Source organism: Bos grunniens, chromosome 26 (assembly GCF_055505025.1).
Source record: "Bos grunniens cultivar Pamir isolate PY7600 chromosome 26, Bosgru_T2T1.0, whole genome shotgun sequence".
In the NCBI taxonomy this organism is placed as follows: domain Eukaryota; kingdom Metazoa; phylum Chordata; class Mammalia; order Artiodactyla; family Bovidae; genus Bos; species Bos grunniens.
The window spans coordinates 38,036,898-38,059,742 of NC_141190.1; the positions used below are offsets into that span (position 1 = coordinate 38,036,898).

General features: G+C 40.1%; 1 protein-coding gene across 4 annotated transcripts in view; it reads right to left on the reverse strand.

Annotated features, from left to right (window-relative positions):
• Positions 1-21,445, reverse strand: part of RAB11FIP2 (RAB11 family interacting protein 2) — a 44,091-nt gene extending 22,646 nt beyond the window's left edge. For 2 of the 4 annotated variants that reach the window (XM_086377836.1, XM_086377837.1), the window contains exons 1-3: positions 20,223-21,445; positions 14,228-14,670; positions 13,056-13,521 (exon numbers count right to left, since the gene is read on the reverse strand). In XM_086377836.1, the coding sequence (XP_086233962.1) occupies positions 13,056-13,521; positions 14,228-14,670; positions 20,223-20,575 (1,262 nt within the window). In that variant the 5' untranslated portion in view covers positions 20,576-21,445. The remainder of the gene's footprint in view (positions 1-13,055; positions 13,522-14,227; positions 14,671-20,222) is intronic. The other 2 variants (XM_086377838.1, XM_086377840.1) reach the window with 2 other exon arrangements.
• Positions 21,446-22,845: the final 1,400 nt, after the last annotated feature.

Consider the following 22,845-nt stretch of genomic DNA (forward strand, 5'->3'; position numbering starts at 1 on the left):
AAAAGCAATGGTAAAATTACTAGGTAGTTAGCAGACAATTAAAGACAAAACAGTATATAGTCACTGTTATAAAACATTCTTTCAAAATGCATCTCTCAATTTTTAAAATAAGCTTCCTTGCTATGTACTAAAAACTACTCTGTCTACTCATTCCCCAAGTTGAAAAATCTCGTTCAATGGTCAAGAACAAAAGTTCAAAGGCCTCTTCCTTGAAGAAGCACTTCCCAATCTCTAGCAAGCTCTTCCTCCCTTCTCATAACAAACCGTATTCAACACAGTTCACTCGGCCTGGATTACTGGTCACTGCTTACACGTCCCACTCCCTAGCTTAGGAGGCTACTTGTAACCTATGAATCTCATCTTCACTCATCCACCTCCAGCCCCTGTAGAGTTTTACAAACATGTTTGTTGAAATGACCTTTAAAAATTGGCAATTTGAATTAAGTTTTATTCTGGGTAAACTGACCCATGTAATTGCTATTAAGTAGTATTAGCACTTTGTCAGAAAGATATCTAAGCTTAAAATAAATATATAAAATACATAAAACATTTTTATTTGTTGTATACTATATTTAAAGTAGTTACATAATACTGTACTTTAATATTTATATTGATTTGAATACATTTACATTATAATTATTATCTGTTATATGATGTGTGTGCATGTGCGCACGCTCAGTCCACTAAGTCATGCTGGGATCTTTGCGATCCCATGGACTGCAGCCCGCCAAGCTCCTCTGTCCATGTAATTGTCCAGGCAAGAATACTAAAGTCAGTTGCCATTTCCTCCTCCAGGGGAATCTTCCCCACCCAGGATCGAATCATCATTTCCTACATCTCCTGCATTGTCAGGCAGATTGTTTTCCATTCAGTCACCTGGGAAGCTTCTGTTATATAATACTGAATTGTATTAGTATATCAAATCAAAGATAATTTATATTTAAAATATAAGTTCAAGGAGACAAATGTCAAATGTCTGAATCCTAATATTCTTAGAAACTAGCTAAATGCATATAAGGAAGATGATTTCCAAATCAAATTAATTGCTTCCTATCAATTCCAAATCAAATTAATTAATTTCTATCACCAGCAGCTATTTAAAACACTCTGGCCACAGGTAACACTACCACCACATGTTAAATATATAGAAATAGCACCTGTATTTAAAAAATTAAAGCTTTATTGTTATGAAGGGTAACCACAGGTGATGTGGACACAGCGGTCCAAAAAGAAATGCTCTAAACACCGAAGCAGGCGGCCTACAAAAGCGGTGCACAAACAAGGGAAAAGCGTAAAAGAAAGAAAAGTTATTCTTAGTGAGAAACTGACAAAAGGGATCCCAAGGGGCAAGACTTGGTAAAGCCAAAGCCACTGGAGAGAAATGCATGGAGTAATAACAGTGTTGAGGTGAATACACTTTTAATGCATTAAGTCCACAAGCAGTTATAGAAATGTGCATTCCTGAGTTCAAAGAACCTGAAGTATTTTCCAGGTTTCAAAAACAAACTCTCATGAACTGTTATTAGGTTGACACTAACTTCCTTGTCTCCAATAACTCAAAATATGTAAGTCCTATTCTCTAAAAACAAAATTCTAAAATAAACAGCATCACATTAAAAACACAAAAAACTCAAACCTCTTCATCAAGACTGGAATGCCAAGTTTGATTCAAAGACTAAAGATCTGACATTGCTACAATACAGTTCTTACAGTACTGTGATTCATCAAATTTAAGACATTGATTAAAGACATATCACTTAAATGATCCTCCTCATTTTTTCTCCTTTACCAGTCCCCCAACATCCCTCCCCTACACACACACACAGGCAGAATGGTCAAATCCCATCTATGTTAGTCCAGAAATGTATCTCAGAGATGTTCCCTTCTTTCCATCCTCACTGCCAAGTGACCTCAATCAAACTCTCACCTCAACAATCATGGTAACTTCTTAACTTGTTCTCTTGCTCCAAGGCCTCCTCCCTGCTGCCACTCCTGGCCCCAGGAAATCCCCATGCTACAGAATACTGAAGATATTACTCTGATGGTATCACAACCCAATGTAAAAATCTTTCATAGTACCCCAATGCTGATACAATGCCAGTCCTTAGCATGGAATTTAGACCTAATTTTTATGTGCCTGTTTTGATGAGCTCTTAGAGCAGGATTTGTATCTTAATAACCTCTGCTATCCTTATATATAGCAAATACAAAAGTGAAAGTGTAGTTGCTCAGTCATGTCCGACTCTTTGCAACCCCATGGACTGTAGCCCGCCAGGCTCCTCCTATATTCCAGCACAAGACCTAGTTCTAGCTTATTCATCCAAAAATAATGAAAACTGAAAACATCATTTGATTATGAGATCTGAAATTCAGAAAAAGTCATTCTGATGGACTTGAGCAGACAACACAGAGGAAGCAATGGAATGAATTAGAAGACCTGCAAGGGCTTTCTTCATATTCTTAACCTTTAGAGTATAGCATGTTTTAATAAAGGCTTACAGACTGGGAGTTTTCTGAACCAGATCTCAACTCATACCCCAACAATTTCAAATTTACATAGGAAATAATTAGACCAAGTATCTGAAATTGAGACCATCTAATCTCAGACTTAAAGGTACCCTAAGAAAATACGGGAGGGACCCTTACAGTATTTTGGTCACCTCATGCAAAGAGTTGACTCATTGGAAAAGACTCTGATGCTGGGAGGGATTGGGGGCAGGAGGAGAAGGGGACGACAGAGGATGAGATGGCTGGATGGCATCACTGACTCGATGGATGTGAGTCTGAGTGAACTCCGGGAGTTGGTGAGGGACAGGGAGGCCTGGCGTGCTGGAATTCATGGGGTCGCAAAGAGTCGGACACGACTGAGTGACTGATCTGATCTGATCTGATCTTGCGTGTTACGTAAAAGCTGAACTGATGGAAGACAGTCCTCTCTGGCCTAGATCCTGACTATTTTAAAGCTCAAAGAAAGTGGACTGCCCATTTGGAACAGGCAGTTTTAATCAACAGCCCATAGGTGAAAAATAAACAGAATAGTCTAAATTTAGAGCCTGGGGGGTTACAGTCCATGGGGTCGCAAAAAGTCGGACACGAATGAGCGACTACGCACAGCGCAGTCTGAATCACAGAAGTTACGTCCTTCCAATGTATTGTTCTCAAAGTTCATTAATGGCAATTAATGAAGATTATTAATCTATATGTAACAAGCTTCCTTGTTTGTTGATTTTACAAAGAAATAATTATCTCAAATTCTATCTTAAAGCAAAAAATTTACATATTGATTTATAAAAATTAGTGCATTAAGGTCACTAGAATATAATCTTGTATTTTCCTATCAGAAACTTCAAGAAGACTTACATTCTACATCTTGTATTTGATCATATCATAACAACCTGTTCTCTTTAAGTATTGGACTCGCTATGTGTTATCCTGTGTCCAGTGCCTAAGAGCTCGTTAATTACCTAAACTATATCTCCATAGGTCTTGTTAATTACCCGTCTCCTGTCTCAGAGGACCTTGTTAATAACTTGTACAGTCTCTCTAAAGAGGTCCTAACAACACATTAAAATTAAAGATGCTTTTCTTTTAGCACCTGTCAAGTGCTGTAAATTGAGAAATTTTCACATCAGTTTATTAGCCTACAGTAGTTTTTATGGATTTTTTTTTTTGGCTTGTTTTCTTTTCTCAACAGATTCTCTGTGTATCTCAATCTCTCAGCTCAAAATAATAATAACTTAGCAAAGTTTGTCCTTTTCTGTTAGGGCTTTTTTTGTTTTCAATTTTGAAGTCTATAAATATCAATTTGCATTAGTAAGTTAGCAAAAGGATAGCATGGCTGGTATCTTCAAATTAACCCACTGGGAGTTGTACCAATTAATGAGAGCTATTATAATGAGTATTAGGATGACAAAGGGTAAAAAAGTTTCAAGTCGTATCTGGGGAGTTAAGCATAAAAGTTCTAGTTAGTGTTAAGGGAACTAATCACATCACATATTTCAGGCTCCCAGTCATCCTTTCATTAGATACATTCTGTAAATCCCTGGGCACTAATGGATTAATGGCTCTAAAAATCATCTCAAAAGTTTTTGTTTTCTGTCTCATAAATGAAGCTACAAATTGTCAGCTGTGTAAAAAAGATTTATAGGCTGCCATGAATAACAGGCAGATTATCTTTAACATTAGACAAATATGGACAAAAAGTAAACACTGCTATTAAAATAAACCTTATGTGGGGTGAGGTTTATTAAACCAAAGACTGTGTTTTAAATTTAAATAGGAAAAAAAAATGTAAGGAACATTATAAAAATGATGGCTTTAAAACTATGAATAAGGTCTTTTCTTTAGGATGATTTGTTTACTATAACCCTGAAAAATAAACACATGTCTATTTTTTAATGGACGTACTATACAACTTCATAGTCATCGTCACATGCTCAAAAGCCTGTGGTGATTTTCGCTGTGAAAATTAGAAACATTTAAATATATACTCTAGGTAACTTTTTTTTTTTTTTTGCAGTCTAAGAAAGGCATGTGACAATCATCAAAGATACTGGAAAAGACCCTGATGCTGGGAAAGACTGAAGGCAGGAGGAGAAGGGGACAACAGAGGATGAGATGGTTGGATGGCATCACCGACTCAATGGACATGAATCTGAGTAAACTCCAGGAGTCGGTGATGGACAAGGAGGCCTGGCATGCTGCAGTCCATGGGGTTGCAAAGAGTTGGACACGACTGAGTGACTGAACTGAACTGATACTATTATGCAAAATTGTAAAGTACATATGATAAATATGAGATTTTGATCTCAGACACTATGCACTGACCTAAAAAATAACTGGCTTAAGTTCAGAGCTAAGATGTGGACAGATTCTTCCACAGCAAATACTGCAAAGGGAAACACAGGCATATACACTCTAATAAAGTCAAGGGTACTAGGAATGGAATTATACAATATACCATTAAGTTTTCATAGCCCAACTAAGAGTTTGTTTACATGGTTTTCACAACTACAACAAGGCAGAAAATAATGAAAGCAAAGCAGGTTCTTTGTGCAGGTCTTAAAGAGGATGTTCCCAAAACAAAATTCTCTGGTAAAAATACCTCCCCATAAGGTCTTGCTCTTCAATGAGCTGCCTCTAACCTCAAACAGCATTAGCTCATCCTACAGAGTAGGCTTATGTTCTCGACTATATATATTTTTTTAAATTTCAGAATAAGACACACTACAAATTTTTTCCTTGTATGAATGACTTCCCTTAAGCAGAAGTTCTTCAGTCCTAAACTGGAACCTCAGAAGAATACACATCACAAATTCGAGGTTCTCTTCAATTTCTTACAGGTAGCGTACAAACACAAGCATGTTTTTTAAATGCTGTTCATCACGACTGATGCCTAGGTGTCACCTGAATCCCAAAAAACAATCCATCCACAGATGCCATAAATACTCAACAGTCAGACATTTCTGATTGATCTTCAATGCCTACTATAATTTAGTTGTTTCTTAGCCATTCGACCAAATAAATACTCCTCTCCACATCCCTGTTTTAGTCAAGCCGATCTCCTCACTGATCCCTCTACTTACTTAGGGCCCTGCGGACAAAGCTAATATGACTAAACTGTCTCTTCAACTATGAGTTTACCAGCACAACTCCTGATTCTTGTTCATACATAAGTACTTACTGAACTTTTATGAAATAGATGATGTAATTCAGATCAGTAACTATTAAGCCTGAGAATCAGCAGGAAGTCTTTTTTTTTAACACTGACTTTTATTTCCGGGCTTACCCACTGAAGATTCTAATTTAACCTTGCAGTAGGACTCAACTAAGATTTAAGCAAAACGAAACAAAAAACCCAGGTGCCCCTGACGGTCAGCACTGAGGATGAGCAGTGATCTGGGTGCTGCGCGCACGTGCTCAGTCGTATCTGACTCTTTGTGACCCCATGGGCTGTTGCCCACGGGCTCCTCCGTCCCTGGGGTTTTCCAGGCAAGAATACTGGAGTGGGTTACCATTTCCTTCTCCAGGGCATCTTCCCGATCCAGGGATCAAACCTGCCTCTCCTGCACTGGCAGGCGGATTCTGTACCACTGAGCCATCTGGGAAGCCCCTGGGTGCTGCAGGCACCCACCAAAGAAGATACAGCACAACTGTTCAACAGTTTACACAGGTTAGTTGGGAAAACTAAAACCGAGACAGAATAAACATTGTTCGGCAATTACGTTCTATATCAGCAGAATTCCACAGGAGGGAACACTATGTTATCAATCAAGACAGGATTAAAGAGTTTTCAACATCAAGGACAGTCTGAGGACACTCAGACGAGTAAAGAGTGCATTCCACAGCTGAGCCAAGGAACGGAACTGGCCAGGCTTAGAGACCTCAGGGTAGAGAGGTGCAATAAGGAAATGAACCCACCTGGAACAGAAAGGTGAAGTTCAGTAAAAGAAAAACTCAATAGTTAAGAAAAGCCTAAAACACAATAATCCTTGACAATCAGAAACAGAAGTTTGGATCTGGTGTTGCAAACCAGTAACGCTGAAAGTGTTTTGAATTAGGCTTCCTTAAACAGAACAAGAGGCATTATGACCTAAACTCTAAATAACGATGCTATGTGCTATAATACATAAATGCAAACATCACAGTAATTTTACATTCTGAAAATTTATTATTCACAACAAGGTTCAGCAGTTGTTGTTATGAGGTGGCCTTTCACATGCATTCAGGGATTCTATCTATGGTTCTCCAAAGACCTCCATCTAGTTAGTACAGGTTCAACAGATTAGTTAGTACAGGTTCAGCAGATTATCTGTGTAAAAGGTCAAGTAATAAATATTTTTGACTTTGTGGGTCATACAGTCTCTTTCATAACTACTCAACTCTACTATTACAGCACAAAAGCATCCATAAACAAATGGGCAAGTTGCATTCCAGTAAGACCTTATTTCCAAAAACCAGGCAGCAAGCCAGGTTTGGCCTACAAGCCTAGTTTGCCAACCTTCTGTCCAGGGTATGGTGGAAGCAAGGAATATGGAGGGCTGTATAGGAGGTTTTCATGGACTAGCCCTAAAACTGGTATACATCACCCGCTGGTATCTGTAGGGTATTGGTTCTAAGACCCCAGATTACTCAACTCTCTAGATGTTTAAGCCCCTTGTATAAAAAAACCTAGTATTTGCATGTAACCTACACACATCCTTCCTGTATACTTTAAATCATCTCTAGATTACTTATAACACTCAACACAATGTAAGTGCTATATGAATAGTGGTAAATACTGTGTAAATGGCTGCCAGCAAGCAGCAAGTTCAAGTTTTACTTTCTGGAACTTTCTAGAATTTTTTCCCCCAAATATTTTTGACCCACGATTGCTCGATTCCATGGATGCAAAGAACCCAGGGATATGGAGGACAGACCATTCTTCTCTTCCACTAAGCCTTCAGTAAGCCAGAACTTGGTCACCTGTCCCCACCTAAGAGAACAGTCTAGCTGTGACTCTCTTCTTAAAAAAAAAAAAAAGCAAATCTGCTTTGGTGAACATACCTACCTATTTCCACTTTCCAGAGGGAAAATAGCCCAGTGTTGAAGAATTAATCATGAACAAATTATTGAAAATGGTATAACAAACATTCAGGAATATTGGTTTTGGGAAAGTTAAATATTGCTGATGTAAAAAAATCACTATTTTTTTTAAAATTATTTAACTGCAGGGTTAATCACGTAACATTAGCTGATAATGATGCTGCTAAATTACCTGTGATTTGTAATTAAAAACAGGAGCAGCAGCAATTTTAAAACACAAACAACTCAACACCAATAGTTAACTGATAAAACATTCTTCTGAAAACTCTAAGAATTCCAGCTACACTTTCACATACACGTGCAGCAGGACTTCTACAGCATACCAAGTGTTAGAATGTTATCCAGACTTCTTAGAGCTGGCATCCAGGACACACACCACTGTGCACTCAAAGCCAGTGCTCTTCTCTGGGTCTGCAGCTAAACCATGCTTCCTAACTGGCTGCACTCAGGCTAGGACACGACTGAACACTGCCCAACGGAACACCGGCAGAACAAGGAATGGGTACCACTGCCAGGCCTGGCACATGAAGACATCCGCATGATCCTCCACTCTTTTTCTCTGCTGCGCAGCCTTGGGGGATGCACATTAAACAACAGTATTACAAGGAGCCTGGTTCCTGAGCAACCGTGTGGAGCCAAGAAACAGCATGGAACAAAGCACTCACGCGTCATGATAAGGAGGGATAAACTTTTACTGGAACAAGCCAATAAGATCTAAGGTTGTTTACTGCAGCTGGTAATCTATCCTAACTATTATAATACAGAATTCTTAACAAACTTCAGAAATGTGCCAGTCAGAATGAGTATTACATCTTAGTAGTCCTTTAAGACTCATTTAGATTTCTAACCATCTTTTGTTGTTGTCGTTTAGTCACTAAGTCGTGTCTGATTCTTTTGCAACCCCATGGACTGTAGCCCACCAGGCTCCTATGTCCATGAGATGTCCCAAGCAAGAATACTGGAGTGGAATCATGTTTAGTTGTAAATAAAAATACACACATCTGCCTTTATGGATCTGTTTCTGGTCTATCAGAAAGACCTTCACAGCCCACACTGAGCTGGAAGCAGGGGGCTAAGGGAATGAGGGGATAATACTAGTATTTTAGGAAATCCATCTGCTACACCATATTCATTTATTCAAAACCTGCTTTCCAATACCTGCTACCTACCATTACGCTGGAGATTAAGGGTTAAAAGATGAATGAAAAGGAGGCTCTGTCCTCACGTTGTTCATGGAGGTGACAGGGGTAAAGTAGTCAGGTTACTGAACCGCAGGATGCCCACAGAAAGGCAGGCCTAGGGAGACCAGGCTGCAGCACAAGGAACAGTTACTTCTGTTCAGAGAAGTGGGGGTAGGTAAGAGGAAAGAGACTGAGAATTAGCAATTTCGGGGAAAGGGATTTCAAAGAGCCCTACTCTATGTTGAAGTAACCCAACAAAAAAGCTAGCTCATTTCCTCTCTCAGTTTTACGTACGACTATGGGATCTATTCCAAGAACAGAAGCAAAATGCAGTAACTTTTGTGATTATAGGTGATTTCTTCAGCTCGACTTTACTTACAAACAAATAAAATCTCTAACTTTCAAGAAAGTGTTCCTTTTTTTGGCATAAGGAAAATTCTCCAGTTGTGATCACACACACATTATTCAGCCAGAGAGTAACAATATGGTTCCCACGTATCTGAGATCACAGGGAACCAGTTTACTCAAAGAACAAAATTCAGTTCCACACCTACATATTTCAGCCTTCACTTTGTTCATCTTTCTCACAGACATCGGTCACAGGAGTCCCGAGGACTCTGTAAAGAGATCTATTTAGCGTTACTGGAAAAAAAAATAATTCACAGCATGTGTCCTAGTGATGCAAGTCTATAGTTTCAAAAGTGCATTTGGTTTAGATGTTAAGGTAAGAAATCGAAAGTGTCCCATATAACTGAGGAATGCTACTGGAAGGAAAAATATGAACAGACCAAACTATCTTAACTATATCCTTTCTAACTCCACTTGAGACAAAGTTCTTTTCAAAAATTCAAACTGCACTATCTTCCTAGATCTATTTATAGTCAATCCTTCTATTAATTTATCTCTAAAAGATGCTTGCTCCTTGGATGACAAGCTATGACAAACCTACACAGTGTATTTACAAAGAGACATCACTTTGCTGACAAAGGTCCATACAGTCAAAACTGATTTTTCCAGTTTTGTACAGTCATGTACAATGTGACAGTTCGTCCATAAAGATGGCTGAGTGCTGAAGAATTGATGCTTTTGAATTGTGGTGCTGGAGAAGACTCTTTAGAGTCCCTTGAACTGCAAGGAGATCCAACCAGTCCACCCTAAAGGAAATCAGTCCTGAATATTCTTTGGAAGGACTGATGCTAAAGCTCCAACACTTTGGCCACCTGATGCAAAGAGCCAACTCATTGGAAAAGACCCTGATGCTGGGAAAGTTTATTGAAGCAAAAGAAGGGGGCGGCAGAGGGTGAGATGATTAGATAGCATCACCGACCCAAAGGACATGAATTTGAGTAAACTCCAGGAGTTAGCAGAGGACAGAGGAGCGTGGTGGGCTACAGTCCATGGGGTCACAAAGAACTGGACACGACTTAGTGACGAAACAACAACAAACCCCTTCACCGCAAATGTTTTCCATTTACCACAAAGATGGTTTGTGACATAAAAAGGAAGAGTAACTTCGAAGGAATCTACAGATGTTTTTGTCTTCATAGTTGGCATCTCGTTGAGTATGAAGAAGAGAAAATTTTAAAATGAAAAAACCTATTGTTTTTTCACTACTTGCAATCATTTGATGCATATATCATCTTGCTGTCGTTCAGTTACCAGTTGTGTCCGACTCTTGCAATCCCACGGACTGCAGCATAACAGGCTTCCCCGTCCTTAACTATCTCTCAGAGTTTGTCCATTGAGTCCATGATGCCATTGAACCATCTCATCCTCTATTGCCCCTTCTTCTCCTGCCCTCAATCTTTCCCAGCATCTGAGTCTTTTCCAATGAGACAGCTCTTCACATCAGGTGGCCAACGTATTGGAGGTTCCGCATCAGTCCTTCCAGTGAATATTCAGGGTTGATTTCCTTTAGGATTACAACTCTAATTTTGATAGACACAGCATTAATACTGAAGTAACCCAAAACAAAGCCTCAATTTGGCAAAACGCCACACTCACTTTTAAAACATTGATTTTTAAGTTCATGTAAATAGCCACATGTAAGGCAATTAAAAATTCGAGGACACCTATTTTTCCACATACTGCCATAATTTAAAAATCATTTTCCTACCATATCCCACTGTTTTCACTTTTCTTTGACTCTACTGCTGCTAAGTCACTTCAGTCGTGTCCAACTCTATGCGACCCCATAGATGGCAGCCCACCAGGCTTCCCCGTCCCTGGGATTCTCCAGGCAAGAACACTGGAGTGGGTTGCCATTTCCTTCTCCAATGCATGAAAGTGAAAAGTGAAAGTGAAGTCGCTCAGTCGTGTCTGACTCTTCGTGACCCCATGGACTGCAGCCCACCAGGCTCCTCCGTCCATGGGATTTTCCAGGCAAGGGTACTGGAGTGGGGTGCCACTGCCTTCTCCCAGTCTCTAAGTTATCTCAGATAGTTCTTGGCAATAACTCGGTCCAAAAAAAGCTCAGTTAAGGGAAAAAAGCAACTACATGTCTATTTACCTGTGTAGCTTCTTAAGGCAATATGTGAAGTGCAGTATGTAAAATAACAAAGTGAAGTATTTGGGAATAGCATATCAAAACCATGGCCTTCTCAATAAAATATTAATACCATATGATAAAAACATATTTCTTTGAAGTATAGTCTATAAATAAAACTGAACAATACTTTCCAAAGCTACAGTGAATACCCATTTATTTTGATAAAAGAAGACAAAAGAAATACTAGCTTTCCCCGGAAAACTCTAAATTAATGTTTTAAGAGATCAGAAGACAGGCAGGAGATCACAAGCCTAAAAGGGCGATTATTAGCACTATTTTCTGTTTATAGCGGGACAAAACAAAGCAACGTTCTTGACCAAAATATGACACGGCACTACATAAAACGTAAAAATATGTAAAACGTAAAAATATGACACGGCACTACATAAAACTAACAGCAACCGCTGTTATGGGTGCCCTATCTGGGGCCTGGGTTTACGCCACGCACTTTATCATTTATCGTCCCCCAATCCTACTGAGAACGTCTCATTTTCCTTATTTCAAAGACAGAGATGCGGAAGTTGAGAGAGGTCACAGAGCCACTGAGGAGGTTTCTCACTGGGGTCTGATCACCATACGTTCTTGCCCCGGCAAAGAACGTTTATGTTTCACGGCAAACAGTCTACCATGCTCCTCCATGATAGCTGCACAAGATTCCAATAGCTTCATCTTATTTTTAGCTTGAGGTTTCCTTAATCAGCTATTCCACCATTCACTTCTGCAAAATGCATCATCTTACTTAAGCCATACAATTCCAACCTGTACTAAGGAACTAGAAAAGTACTATTAACATAACTGAAAACTCCAGGATTTTGACAATCTAAACCTTATCATGATAGATTATTTCTGTAAGTGATCATTACAGATGCTCTGTGATGTATTTATAGCACTCCCAAGGTTCACTGGATTCCAATAAACATTACTCCAAACAGCCATTTAATAAGGATGTATGTATGTGCATGCTAAGTCGCTTCAGTCATGTTCAACTCTTTGTGACCCTATTGGCGGTAGCCAGCCAGGCTCCTCTGTTCATGGAATTTTCCAGGCAAGAAAGCGTGAGTGGGCTGCCCCACCCTCCTCCAGGGTATCTTCCAGACCCAGGGACTGAACCCACATCTCTTCAGTCTCCTGCACTGGCAGGTGCATTCCTTACCACTAGTGCCACCGGGAAGCCCTTAGTAAGGATAGTCAACACCTGTAAAGAAAACCATGGCTTCCAAGGATACAGAAACATGACAGACTTCAAGTCCATGGAGTCACGAAAAGTTAGACATGACTGAGCAACTAACACTTTCACAAAAAACATTAATACTTAACTTAAGCCAGTATTTCTTAAAGAAGAGTCCATACGCTGCTACTGGTTCACAACCAATCAATGAAAAATAGTAACATCTAGAAACCCAACTCATCACTTAGATTTCTGGCTTGAATTAGCACCCACTGGTGATTCCCTCTCACCACACCTCATCAAAAGCTACATAGTTTTCTCCCTAAGTTTCTGAGAGTTTCTGGCCAGCATTAAGTAGAAAGAAATATAATGCGGTGGGGATTAAGAATCTTTTATCCTTCTAAGATAAAAAGTTCAGTTCCAAAGATGTACACACTGCCTGGCTCCAAAATTAATTATAAAAACAAGATTAGCATTTTTCTCAAATCAAGTGAAAGGAATTTAAAAAGGATATTTGATACTTTCAAGTATAATATTTTCCAAAATAGCACAACATCCCCACGTTTAAGCTTACCTTGAAGATGGCATTATATTTGAAGCCCTGAATTTTGTTGTAAACGGATTAGTTGACTCATAATCAAAATAGTCCTGCCGATGTTCACTAAACGCATTAGGTGATTTCAAGTCACAAGGGCTATCGGCTCCCCCGTTGTTAAGTTTATCCGATCGTCTATCTTTTTTTCCAGTCACTCTTTCAAAGAGGCTGACTTTCTCCCTTTTTTCTCTCTTGTTTTCTTTTCTTACTTCAATTGATTTTGAAAATAAATTCACGCTGCTGTCCCATGATTCACTGCTTTCTTCAAATGGATTTTTCTTCCTTGGCAGTGTTGCAAATTTTTGGGGTAATGAAGCAGTCACATTTGTAAATGGGTCATTTTGTCTTCCGAAAGCCGATTCACCTGCATCCACACTGCTGTCAGGTTGGTTCATTTTAGACGTATCAAAGCTCAGTGTTCTTCTGTGTGGAGACTTGAGACTTCCTGCAAACAATTTTGTAGTTAGTACATAATCAGTGACACATTATATCACACTATTTGACACATCCTGTGTGCATACTGCTGCTTTTAGAATGAGAGCAATTAGCTATTGAAAGATATTAACCTTTTAAAATAATCAAGGAAAACAATCTTAAAATGCTAAGGTACAGCAGTATGCAGGCTAATAACAATTAGTATCTTGCTAGACAATTAGTAATTTACTCAGCTCAGAATGAAACAATCACACAAATTATAATGTCAAAACTAAAGGTTCTGCTCAGCACTACAGTGCTGTATAAATTCCCACTGTTCTTTCATCAGTAGTATCAAATTCACTTTCTTACTTCTGAACAGTAAGACTCTTTTCTAGGAAAATTCTGATGAAATGGAATATTCACTTATGTTTCAGGCTTCTGAGACAGGAGAAATAAGAGTTAAAAAAAAGAAAAAGAAACCAGGCCATGAAGAGAGACCAAGACTCATTTCTATTATCTAATATAAATACAGGATTGAATTCAAACCAGCTCTGTCTTTAAACTTACCAATTTTGAATATAGTAGGTACTCAATAAATATCTGAGGACTAATTTAGAAAATGCTAGCAAGAAACCTCAATTTTTATTCTCTAAGTTTAGAAGTCAAAGTTTAAAAATTAGGAAGGTAGTTCAGATCACACGGGATCAACTATAAAGAATGCATACATCACTTACCACTTTCCGGAACTGCTCCAAAGGAATCTATCTGGCGGCCAAGAAGATGCGTTTGAGCAACGGCGCCAGACTTCAGCTTCTCCGAGCATACGTGGGCCCCAGTTAAATCAGACATTGAATGCGCTGAAGAGAGTCGCTGAGGACCCAAAAGGAAAGGCTTTTTTGGTTTAGATTTCATCTGTATTTCACTACTTGAAAATTCAGTATGGGCATCAGGCATGTGAGAACTTGGAATGATTGCAGAAGATGTATCAGAAAACGTCCCATCAGTTTTTCTACCTTTCATCTTATCTTTTAATTTTGCAAAAGGAGATCTTGTTTTGTCCTTCATTGATAAGTCAAACATACTTGCTGTCATATTGTTCCTCATAAATTGAATATTGACCTTTATCTCACCCCTGTTTTTGGCTCTTTTTCCTTGTTTGGATTCTAATCTAAACCACCTTAAAGAGAAGGAAAAACTGGGTTGTAATATGTAATGAAGAGAGGATTACCGAGCTCTGTTGTATACAAATTGCTTTTTAGGTAAAGTTACTCTACATCAAGGCAATCTAAGCACTGAAGGAGAAACTGTCAGCCCGAGTGCTTCTGGTTTTATTCATGGCTTCATTTAAAAAAACAGGGAGGTCTCTGCCATGTATCACATGCAGAAGGAATCAGTCTTTTTTGAAAAGCTATTTAGACAACTTTTTCTTTCATAATTTGAAAATCACGCATCAAAATTTCTTACCAATAATAGCTATTATGTTTCCATCTAGTCCAAGTGTGGCTCATAGCTGAAGAATATTTTTTAGCATTAAAAGACACTGAGGTACAGACCCTGAAATAATTCATCAATACATACTATTTTTGGGCACCATAAAATAATAACCAAACTTTTAATAAAATATTCAGCCTCTGAGCCAAAATAGTTCTTCTGTAAAAGCTATTAAAATAATTTTGTTAACATGGGAGACTACCCCATACAGTTTGTTCATCATGAAAATTGCTTACGATGTAAATTGTGTGTGTGCGTGTGCTAAGTCACTTCAGTCATGTCCGACTCTTTGCCACGCTATGGACTGTTGCCCGACAGGCTCATCTGTCCATGGAATTCTCCAGGCAAGAATACTGGAGTGGCTTCCCATGCCCTCCTCCAGAGGATCTTCCCCACTCAGGGATCGAACCTGTGTCTCCTGCAGCTTCTACATGGCAGGTGGATTCTTTACCGCTGAACCAATGGGGAAGCCCACAATGTAATTCAGATTTATATGAAATGGGTCAAAGCCTCTTCCTGAATAAAATATGCAAAATAAGTAAAGTGCAAGAAGTGACAAATGGTAATAAATCTTGTAAAGCATTTTTAAAGAAAAAAAGAAAGCTTAAGTGCTCCCTCTTAGAATCTGTTTCAATAACTTGCTACTGTGACAATGCCAAATAAAATTTATTTTAACTGGACCCAAATCTTATGCTTTTAGTCACTTGAGTGAATTACACTGCCCATTTTCAAATGATGTGTAAAATGCAAATTTTATTTTGGTTTATTTACAGTATTTTTATCCATGAAAACTTTTCCAGTTGTTGGTGTCATAAATGGTCAGTCTACAGGGCAAACAGCCAAAAAAACTACAAACTCCAGCAGAGATGAGAGTTCCTACAATGTTTTCACATTACTTAAACAATGAAGAATAATATCCATTTCTGCAGACAGGTCATTATTTAAATACAGCTCTGCAAGTGTTAAATTTTCTTAAATAACTCAGATCTAATTTTACAGAATACACCAGAAGAAGCTAGCATTTACTATCAAGTGGAACACTAGTTTCAAAGATCTTTCCAGGCAAAAGAAAACTGGCACATAATATGTATGTATGTGTGTGTGTGTGTGTGTGTGTGTATATATATACACACCAGCTACATCTTAGAAAGTAACATGCAAGTGAAATATTTTCAATTTAATCAGTTAAGATCTAGCTGCATCAAAACAAGCAATTTTTAAAAAAAAACAGAAAGTCTTAAAACAGAAAGCATTAACCTGAGAGCCTAAATAGAGAAAACCCTTTATTTGAGGCAAATGGTGAAATGTGAAAACTCAGAGACTAGAAATAAAAAATGACAGCAATAAACTCTGTGGAATAGAGAACCTTCAACAACACAAAGTTGAACACTCACAAAGCCTGAAAACAAAGCAAGGTTATATACCCAATTATTAACTCACAGTTTTGGAAAACAGAGCATTTTCGGGGGTGGGGCAGGGCATGGAATCCTTCTGATGGATGACCCATAAGAAATGCTCTGTTAATATTGCAGGTTATTCAGAAAATAGGTGAGTACACTTTGCAAGAAAATGTGCCCCCCCACCCGTCAAATCCCCAAACAAAATAGAAGCAAACAAAAACACCAAGTATGTCAGATCTGTGTATGTAACACAGCATAGCAAATCTGAGGGGAAAAAAAATCAAAAACAGAATTTTAGAAATGAGACCAAATAAATCATTTAGTCCAAAATCCTTATTTCACAGTAAAGGAAACTCAGGAACAGAGAATAAGTAGCTTCTTAATGTCAGACTGGAGTCAACAAGGAAAACAGACAAAGCTGACCAGTAACAGCTGCATGAAAATAGTAGTTCTTTTGTATTTAATGACCCACATATACGTTAATTAGGTTAAACGCATACCAGCTTGTATATCACAGGACGCTGTATTTAATCAGGAAACTCAATCACAAGGGCAACACAGGTTTTGTCTTGCTGGAGTGTAAGCTTCTTGAAGGCAATTTTCCTTGCACTAAATAAATGTTTACTGAATTTTCATTTCTAGAGCTATATTCTTAAAACAACGACACTACAACTCTCTGTATGTCTGCGTGTATGTTGCACCATTTTGTTCTCTGGTGAAGAGAACTGAAGCTTAGGTAAGCTTTAATGGATAAAAGCAAGTCAGTGTTTGAATATAAACTCTAAATACAGTCTTTTTCATCCTTCTTGACCAAAAAAAGTAAAACACACACACAAAAAAACCCAAAGACCCAACTGCAAAGAACTTTAACAAATATACCAACTTAAAATATAGGCATGACAAATAACTCTAGCTGCTTTGTTTGGAAAGTGATGTAACAGGGAAGTCTTAATGAGACCTTCAAGAATCATTCCAGAGATAGCACTTGTTTTCCCTGGCTTCTAAAAAGATAAAAGGAAGACATAGCATTTGAGGCTTAGTGGAGTAATGTTGATTTTATTTTTTCACCTCTGGAGTGCTAGATTTAAACTGTATATGGCCTCTGTTCAATTTTTGAGTGGGCACAGGTCCATGTTCAAAAACCATCACACATGTGGGAACTATTCCCAAGCAATTGGTGCTGTGTGGTCAGAAATGGGACAAGATTGGCAGGAAGGGTGCCAGAGGCCAGGACGCAGGTGCACCGCAGAGCGGCACACACAAGTCCTAAAACCTGCATGTGCTTGAGTCATACCTAACCTAGGCACTCGGATGGCTATTACTGTTCATGAGCATTAAAAACAAACAAAAAAATCAACATCGCTCACTTCTGCTGTTAAAAAAAGAAAAATCAATCGATATAACATAATAGCATAAATTACAATTTTACCATTCTATTTTTAAGTACTGTATTGTTTTCTTAAATCTTGTGCCCGAACCAACCCAGACACCCATTAAAACGGGAGATACAGAAAACTTCTCTTTCCAGGTCCCACTCATGAAAGTGTTCTGGCTCAGGCCCTTTATCCCTCTCCTTGAAAGAAGGAAAAAAGCTTTTAATTTCAAGGTATAAAAATAAATCAAATGATACTTTTAGCTACCACACTTCTTTGCTTATCATGGAAGACAAGCTGTAAATCCTTGTCTTGAGTGTCAAGAGTACAAAGTGTCACACCCAGCAGTTGCATGGGACTTCCAAATCAGCTGGTCACCTTCATCACCCATACCCATTTTCTAAAAAGCACTTGGGAATATGCTGACAAGGCTCAGCAATGTGCAGAATATTAAATATCTTTCTTGCAATACGCCAGTGGCTCAGGTCTGTCTCTTACTGGGCCATATGTATAGTTGCGCTGCAAAAGGAAGCTATTAACTATATTAAAAAACTAGAAATATTACGAATAAAGAGAGCTCATCAAATATGTGGTCTCCATTTATCCACAAAGAAAATCTTAGGGATTTAATAACCTGAAAATCACTTTGAATGCAATAACATCACAAGCACTGTTGATAACATTTAAACGCATTTTCCTCCCCAAAAGTCCTAATCCGTTTTTTTTAGTAGCCAACAGAGAATTTCTGTAGGGAGACGACGATATTAGAGTATTGCTTACAGCCAAATTTATTGTAACTGTGATGCTGCCAAAGATAAGGAGTAAAACAAGAAGAAACTTTAAAAGTGTATTCCATCTTCAGAATCCCTGGGTTCACAGTCGGGCCTACTTTCATTTGGAACATTTATATTTCAGAGAAGGCCTGTAGTATATCATTCATTAACATTAAAAGTACTGTAAGTGCAGTATCAAATTTGAAGATGCAATAAACTTAAAAAGTTTACATTCAAAACACTTCTAATATTATTTAGTAAGGTCATCCAAAATTGGCAATTTGCAATAAATTAGTCAGTGATTATCTATTTTTCAGTTTAAATTTGATGAAGAACTCCTCAGAGATAACTGAATGCTACTTCATAGGTATCAACCAGTATTATTAAAATCACTCATATATATTCAACTTTACACTTTATTTAAATCATTTTCTCTCCTTCTAAAATATTTTCATCTCTTCAGTTTCCTGTGGCATTCCTAGTATTACTTATCTCTCTACCCTTTTACCTTACATATATTAAACCTTTAGGTCCTTAGGTAAAGACCTGATTAAAAAACATTTTTTCAATGAAAGTAAAAATTTCAATCAAGAGAAATCTGCAGGAAGGTAGGTATACAAAAAACATGACATGGTTGTTTTAAAATATAAGAAAATAAGATCATCAAGAAAGTTTTTAAAAGCATAAATAAATATCAGTTATAACAGCAAAGCTATTTTTGCAATGTGACACCCCCTTATAAATTCAACCTATATTTTTCTCCCATTAATTCCATCCAGTTTAAACATTCTTTCAGACTAGAGTAATAATAAGTTTAAGAAAGGGGTATCACTATCTCAGAAAACATACTATTTTTCAATTTAAGACATAATATCCTAGTTTTAACTTATATTATGGTTTTTTAAATTAGAATATATCTAACCTAAGTTTGGAAGTCTTATTAAAAAGCTCATGTTTTTACTGTATATGTCATTTGATCACAAGAATTTAATCATTGTTTCCAATCTGATAGCATTTAATCGGTCTAAACACACTGGCTTTGCAGAACTAACTTTGAAGTAACCATGTTCAAGAATGAGGATGTCTGTACATACTTTTAAAACTTTTTTCTTTTAATAGCTTTAGACTCCACCACGATGTACTACTGACCCTGAAATCAGAGCTAAAATAAAAGCCAACTGTGTTTACAATGCTGAAATAAAATATTGAGTTCTAAATTTGGTAATTCACCACTTGACAGCTTCAGAGTTCAACTACAAAATAAATTAAATATATATATATATATATATAGAAGAGGGCATATTGGCAGATTTACTTTTCTAATGTTCCATTTTCTGAAAATTGTAATGTTTAAAGATTGTAATAATTTAAATTGATCAACACTACGGCCCAGTCCTCTTATAAGTAGTGAAACAATGTTAATTTACTTAAAATCCTGAGCAAAATATTCAATTATTTACGAGGTTTACCTCAAACGAGAGTAATGGATCATTAAAGACTCCACTTTAAAAAAAAATGTGTCTTCACAAGGGCTATTTTTACTTCAGATTTATGCAAATATGGTGCTTAAAACTGGGTCATATTTCAGTCCAAAAACCAATGCCCCAAGTAGACAAATAATTTCCAAGAACAGAAATCCATTCAGATAATAGCTAAGCTCCCCCCCAATTCAAAATAAATTACATAACTTACTCTGTTTTCCTTCTTTGTTTGTCCTCAAAGATGTCATTGAGATTGATGGCCACCTGCCCTAAAAACTTATCCAGACCCACCAGGGACCTGTGCATAACTATGAGGAAAAGGATGTATTTCTCTGGATTCCCCTGCATTAGCAGCCCAGGTAGCTCAAAAGAGGCCTCTTCCTTCCAGACTGGCTCAAGGGTTTTCTCAGCTACAGAGGTGGAGTACTTTTCCTTTCCCAGCTGAATTATAGTGTATGTGTCATTGGTGCCACTTTTGCCTTTTGGCTTAAGATCTTTGGCTTGGAGCACGGTGACCTGCACGTGGGTCGGAAACCACTTTTGGGCTTGCTCGGAGAGCATCATTCTGTCCTTTTTCTCTGCACCGAGTTCACCAGCGCAGGAAGAGCCCCTCCCGCAGGGAGAGCCTGATGCCTTGATCACTGCATCCTAAGGGCACTTAACGGAGGCAGGCAAACTCACAGCTGCCCGACTCCCTCTAGGGCTGAGGTCCAAACGCCTGGCTGGGGCAGCCCGGGGGCACGGCTGTTCTGTGGTGCCGGTGGTGGGAAGGGGTCCCCTTTCCTCTGGAGAAGCACAGGGGCCCAGCATCACCTGGCCGCGCCGTCCAGGCCTCGCGTCCGCACCTACACGCTCCGCCGCCCCCCCGCCTCGCCCCGGGACGGGCCCTCGGCACCGGCGAGAGGCTCCCGGGCCTGCCGGGCACCGCAGGCCCGGCCGCCAAGGCCCCGGCGGAGGGCGGCGGAGGAAAGGAGTGCGCCCCCACGCCCTAATTCTCAGCCCCTGGCCTCCCGCCGGCCTCCTCGCAACCGGGCCGCCCCCCTCCCGCCTCCTCCGCGCCTCCCGCTCGCCCTGCGCTAATCCGCGCGGGCCCAGCCGGGCTCCTCCTCCCGACCCCGGTAATACGAACCGCCGCCGGCCCGCGCGGCCTCGCTCCCTCTAGCAAACCTCTCCCTCCTCCTCCCCCGCGCCTCGGCTCCTCCTCTCGGGCGGGCGTGGGGGCGGGGGCCGATCGCCCGGGGCGGGGCGTGGGGGCGGGGGCGGGAGTGGAGTGAGACCTGGGGAGGGGGGCCCCGGCTGCCTCGGCGCGAGAGGACCGCGGGGCGGCGGGCTGCGGGCGCGCGGCTCGACCTCGCCGGGCTGGCGGCTCCTAGCACCGAGCGGGCGGCGACAGCACTTCCGGGTTCGCCTTCTCCATGTTGGTCTCGAGAATGCGACGGGGCGGGGCCGGGCGGGGCCGGGCGGGGCCCCGGGGTCAAGGGTCAGCAACTCCCCGGTTGCCTTGGTGACTGGGGGCGTGCCTCGCGGGAGCCCGGGAGAGCTCAGCGCAGATACGAGCGTTCGTCCTGCTGGTTCACGCCAGCTTGGGGCTTGGCATTGCGCTGGGTGCTGGGGACGTGGGAACCTGCAGGAGCTGGCAGTTGTGGGGCGGGGGAGGGGTGGCGGGCCTCCGGGAGACCAATCTGAGAGGAGGCAGCCAAGGCCCGGAGCCTGCCTTGGGAGAGACCCATTTTCGATCTTTGGAAGCCGTCTTTGCTGTACCCTGGATGCCCAGTATCTGGCACCGAGTGGGCATCGGATGAATGATGGTGAAATGAATCAGTCACCTTCATAGGCCGAAAACATACTTTTTCCCACCCGCCCCCCCTTATCCACTTTTCTCTTTTTGAAGAGAGAAGGCTGTTGATTGGAATGACATCCCCAACTCAAATGACGGTAGAGGCAAGCAGATAAAAGATTCCAAATTAATTCGGGGGTTAATTATACCCTGGGAGGCACTGGGCTGGAGTCCGGAGACCTGGTTCTAGTCCCATGTCTGCCACCATCAGACTGTATGACCCTGGTCAGGTCATTTCCCCTGCCTGAACCTTGGTTTCTGCACAAGCAAAACACGTCTCCATCGTCCCTGAGACTCTAAGGACTCAACGTCCAAGAACTTCCTGGGCACTCAATCTGGTAGTCTGTCTAACTTCCGAAGCCAAACCCAGAGGTGATTCTGGTCTCATTCAACGAAGTCAGCTAAGAAAAGCAAACAACCTCCTTCACCAAGGGGGGATGACAATTTCCTTACCTGCCCTGAGGGCAAGGCCTGATGGACACCAGTACAGTGTTAAGAGAAAAAAAAAAAAAATGGAGATGTGCTAATACTGCATTTTTTCCAAAACCATTCTGACTTCGCGGGAGAAGGGCAGGTAATGACTGATGAGTCAGGAGCCTTGTTTGATGTCCTGATTGCCAGAAATTCCTGTCCAGAGCTCACGATGAGCACTTAGCTTCTTGAGACAAAGAACTTAGATTCTGGGAGCCTGGATTTCCTGGTCCATAAATTGTCCAGAAGATTGCTACTACAGAGTTAGGAGGGTATTAAGAGATAATTCATGGACATTTCCTGGCATAGTATGGAACATAATTCTCAGCTTGCCTTTGTCCCTCTATTTCTCTATTGCAGGAGATATTTATATACTACACTTATTGTATTCTTCCCTGGTGGCTCAAACAGTAAAGAATCTGCCTGCAATGCAGGAGACCCGGGTTTGGTCCCTGAGTCAAGAAGAGCCTCTGGAGAAAGGCATGGCTAACCCACTCCAGTATTCTTGCCTAGAGAATTCTGTGGA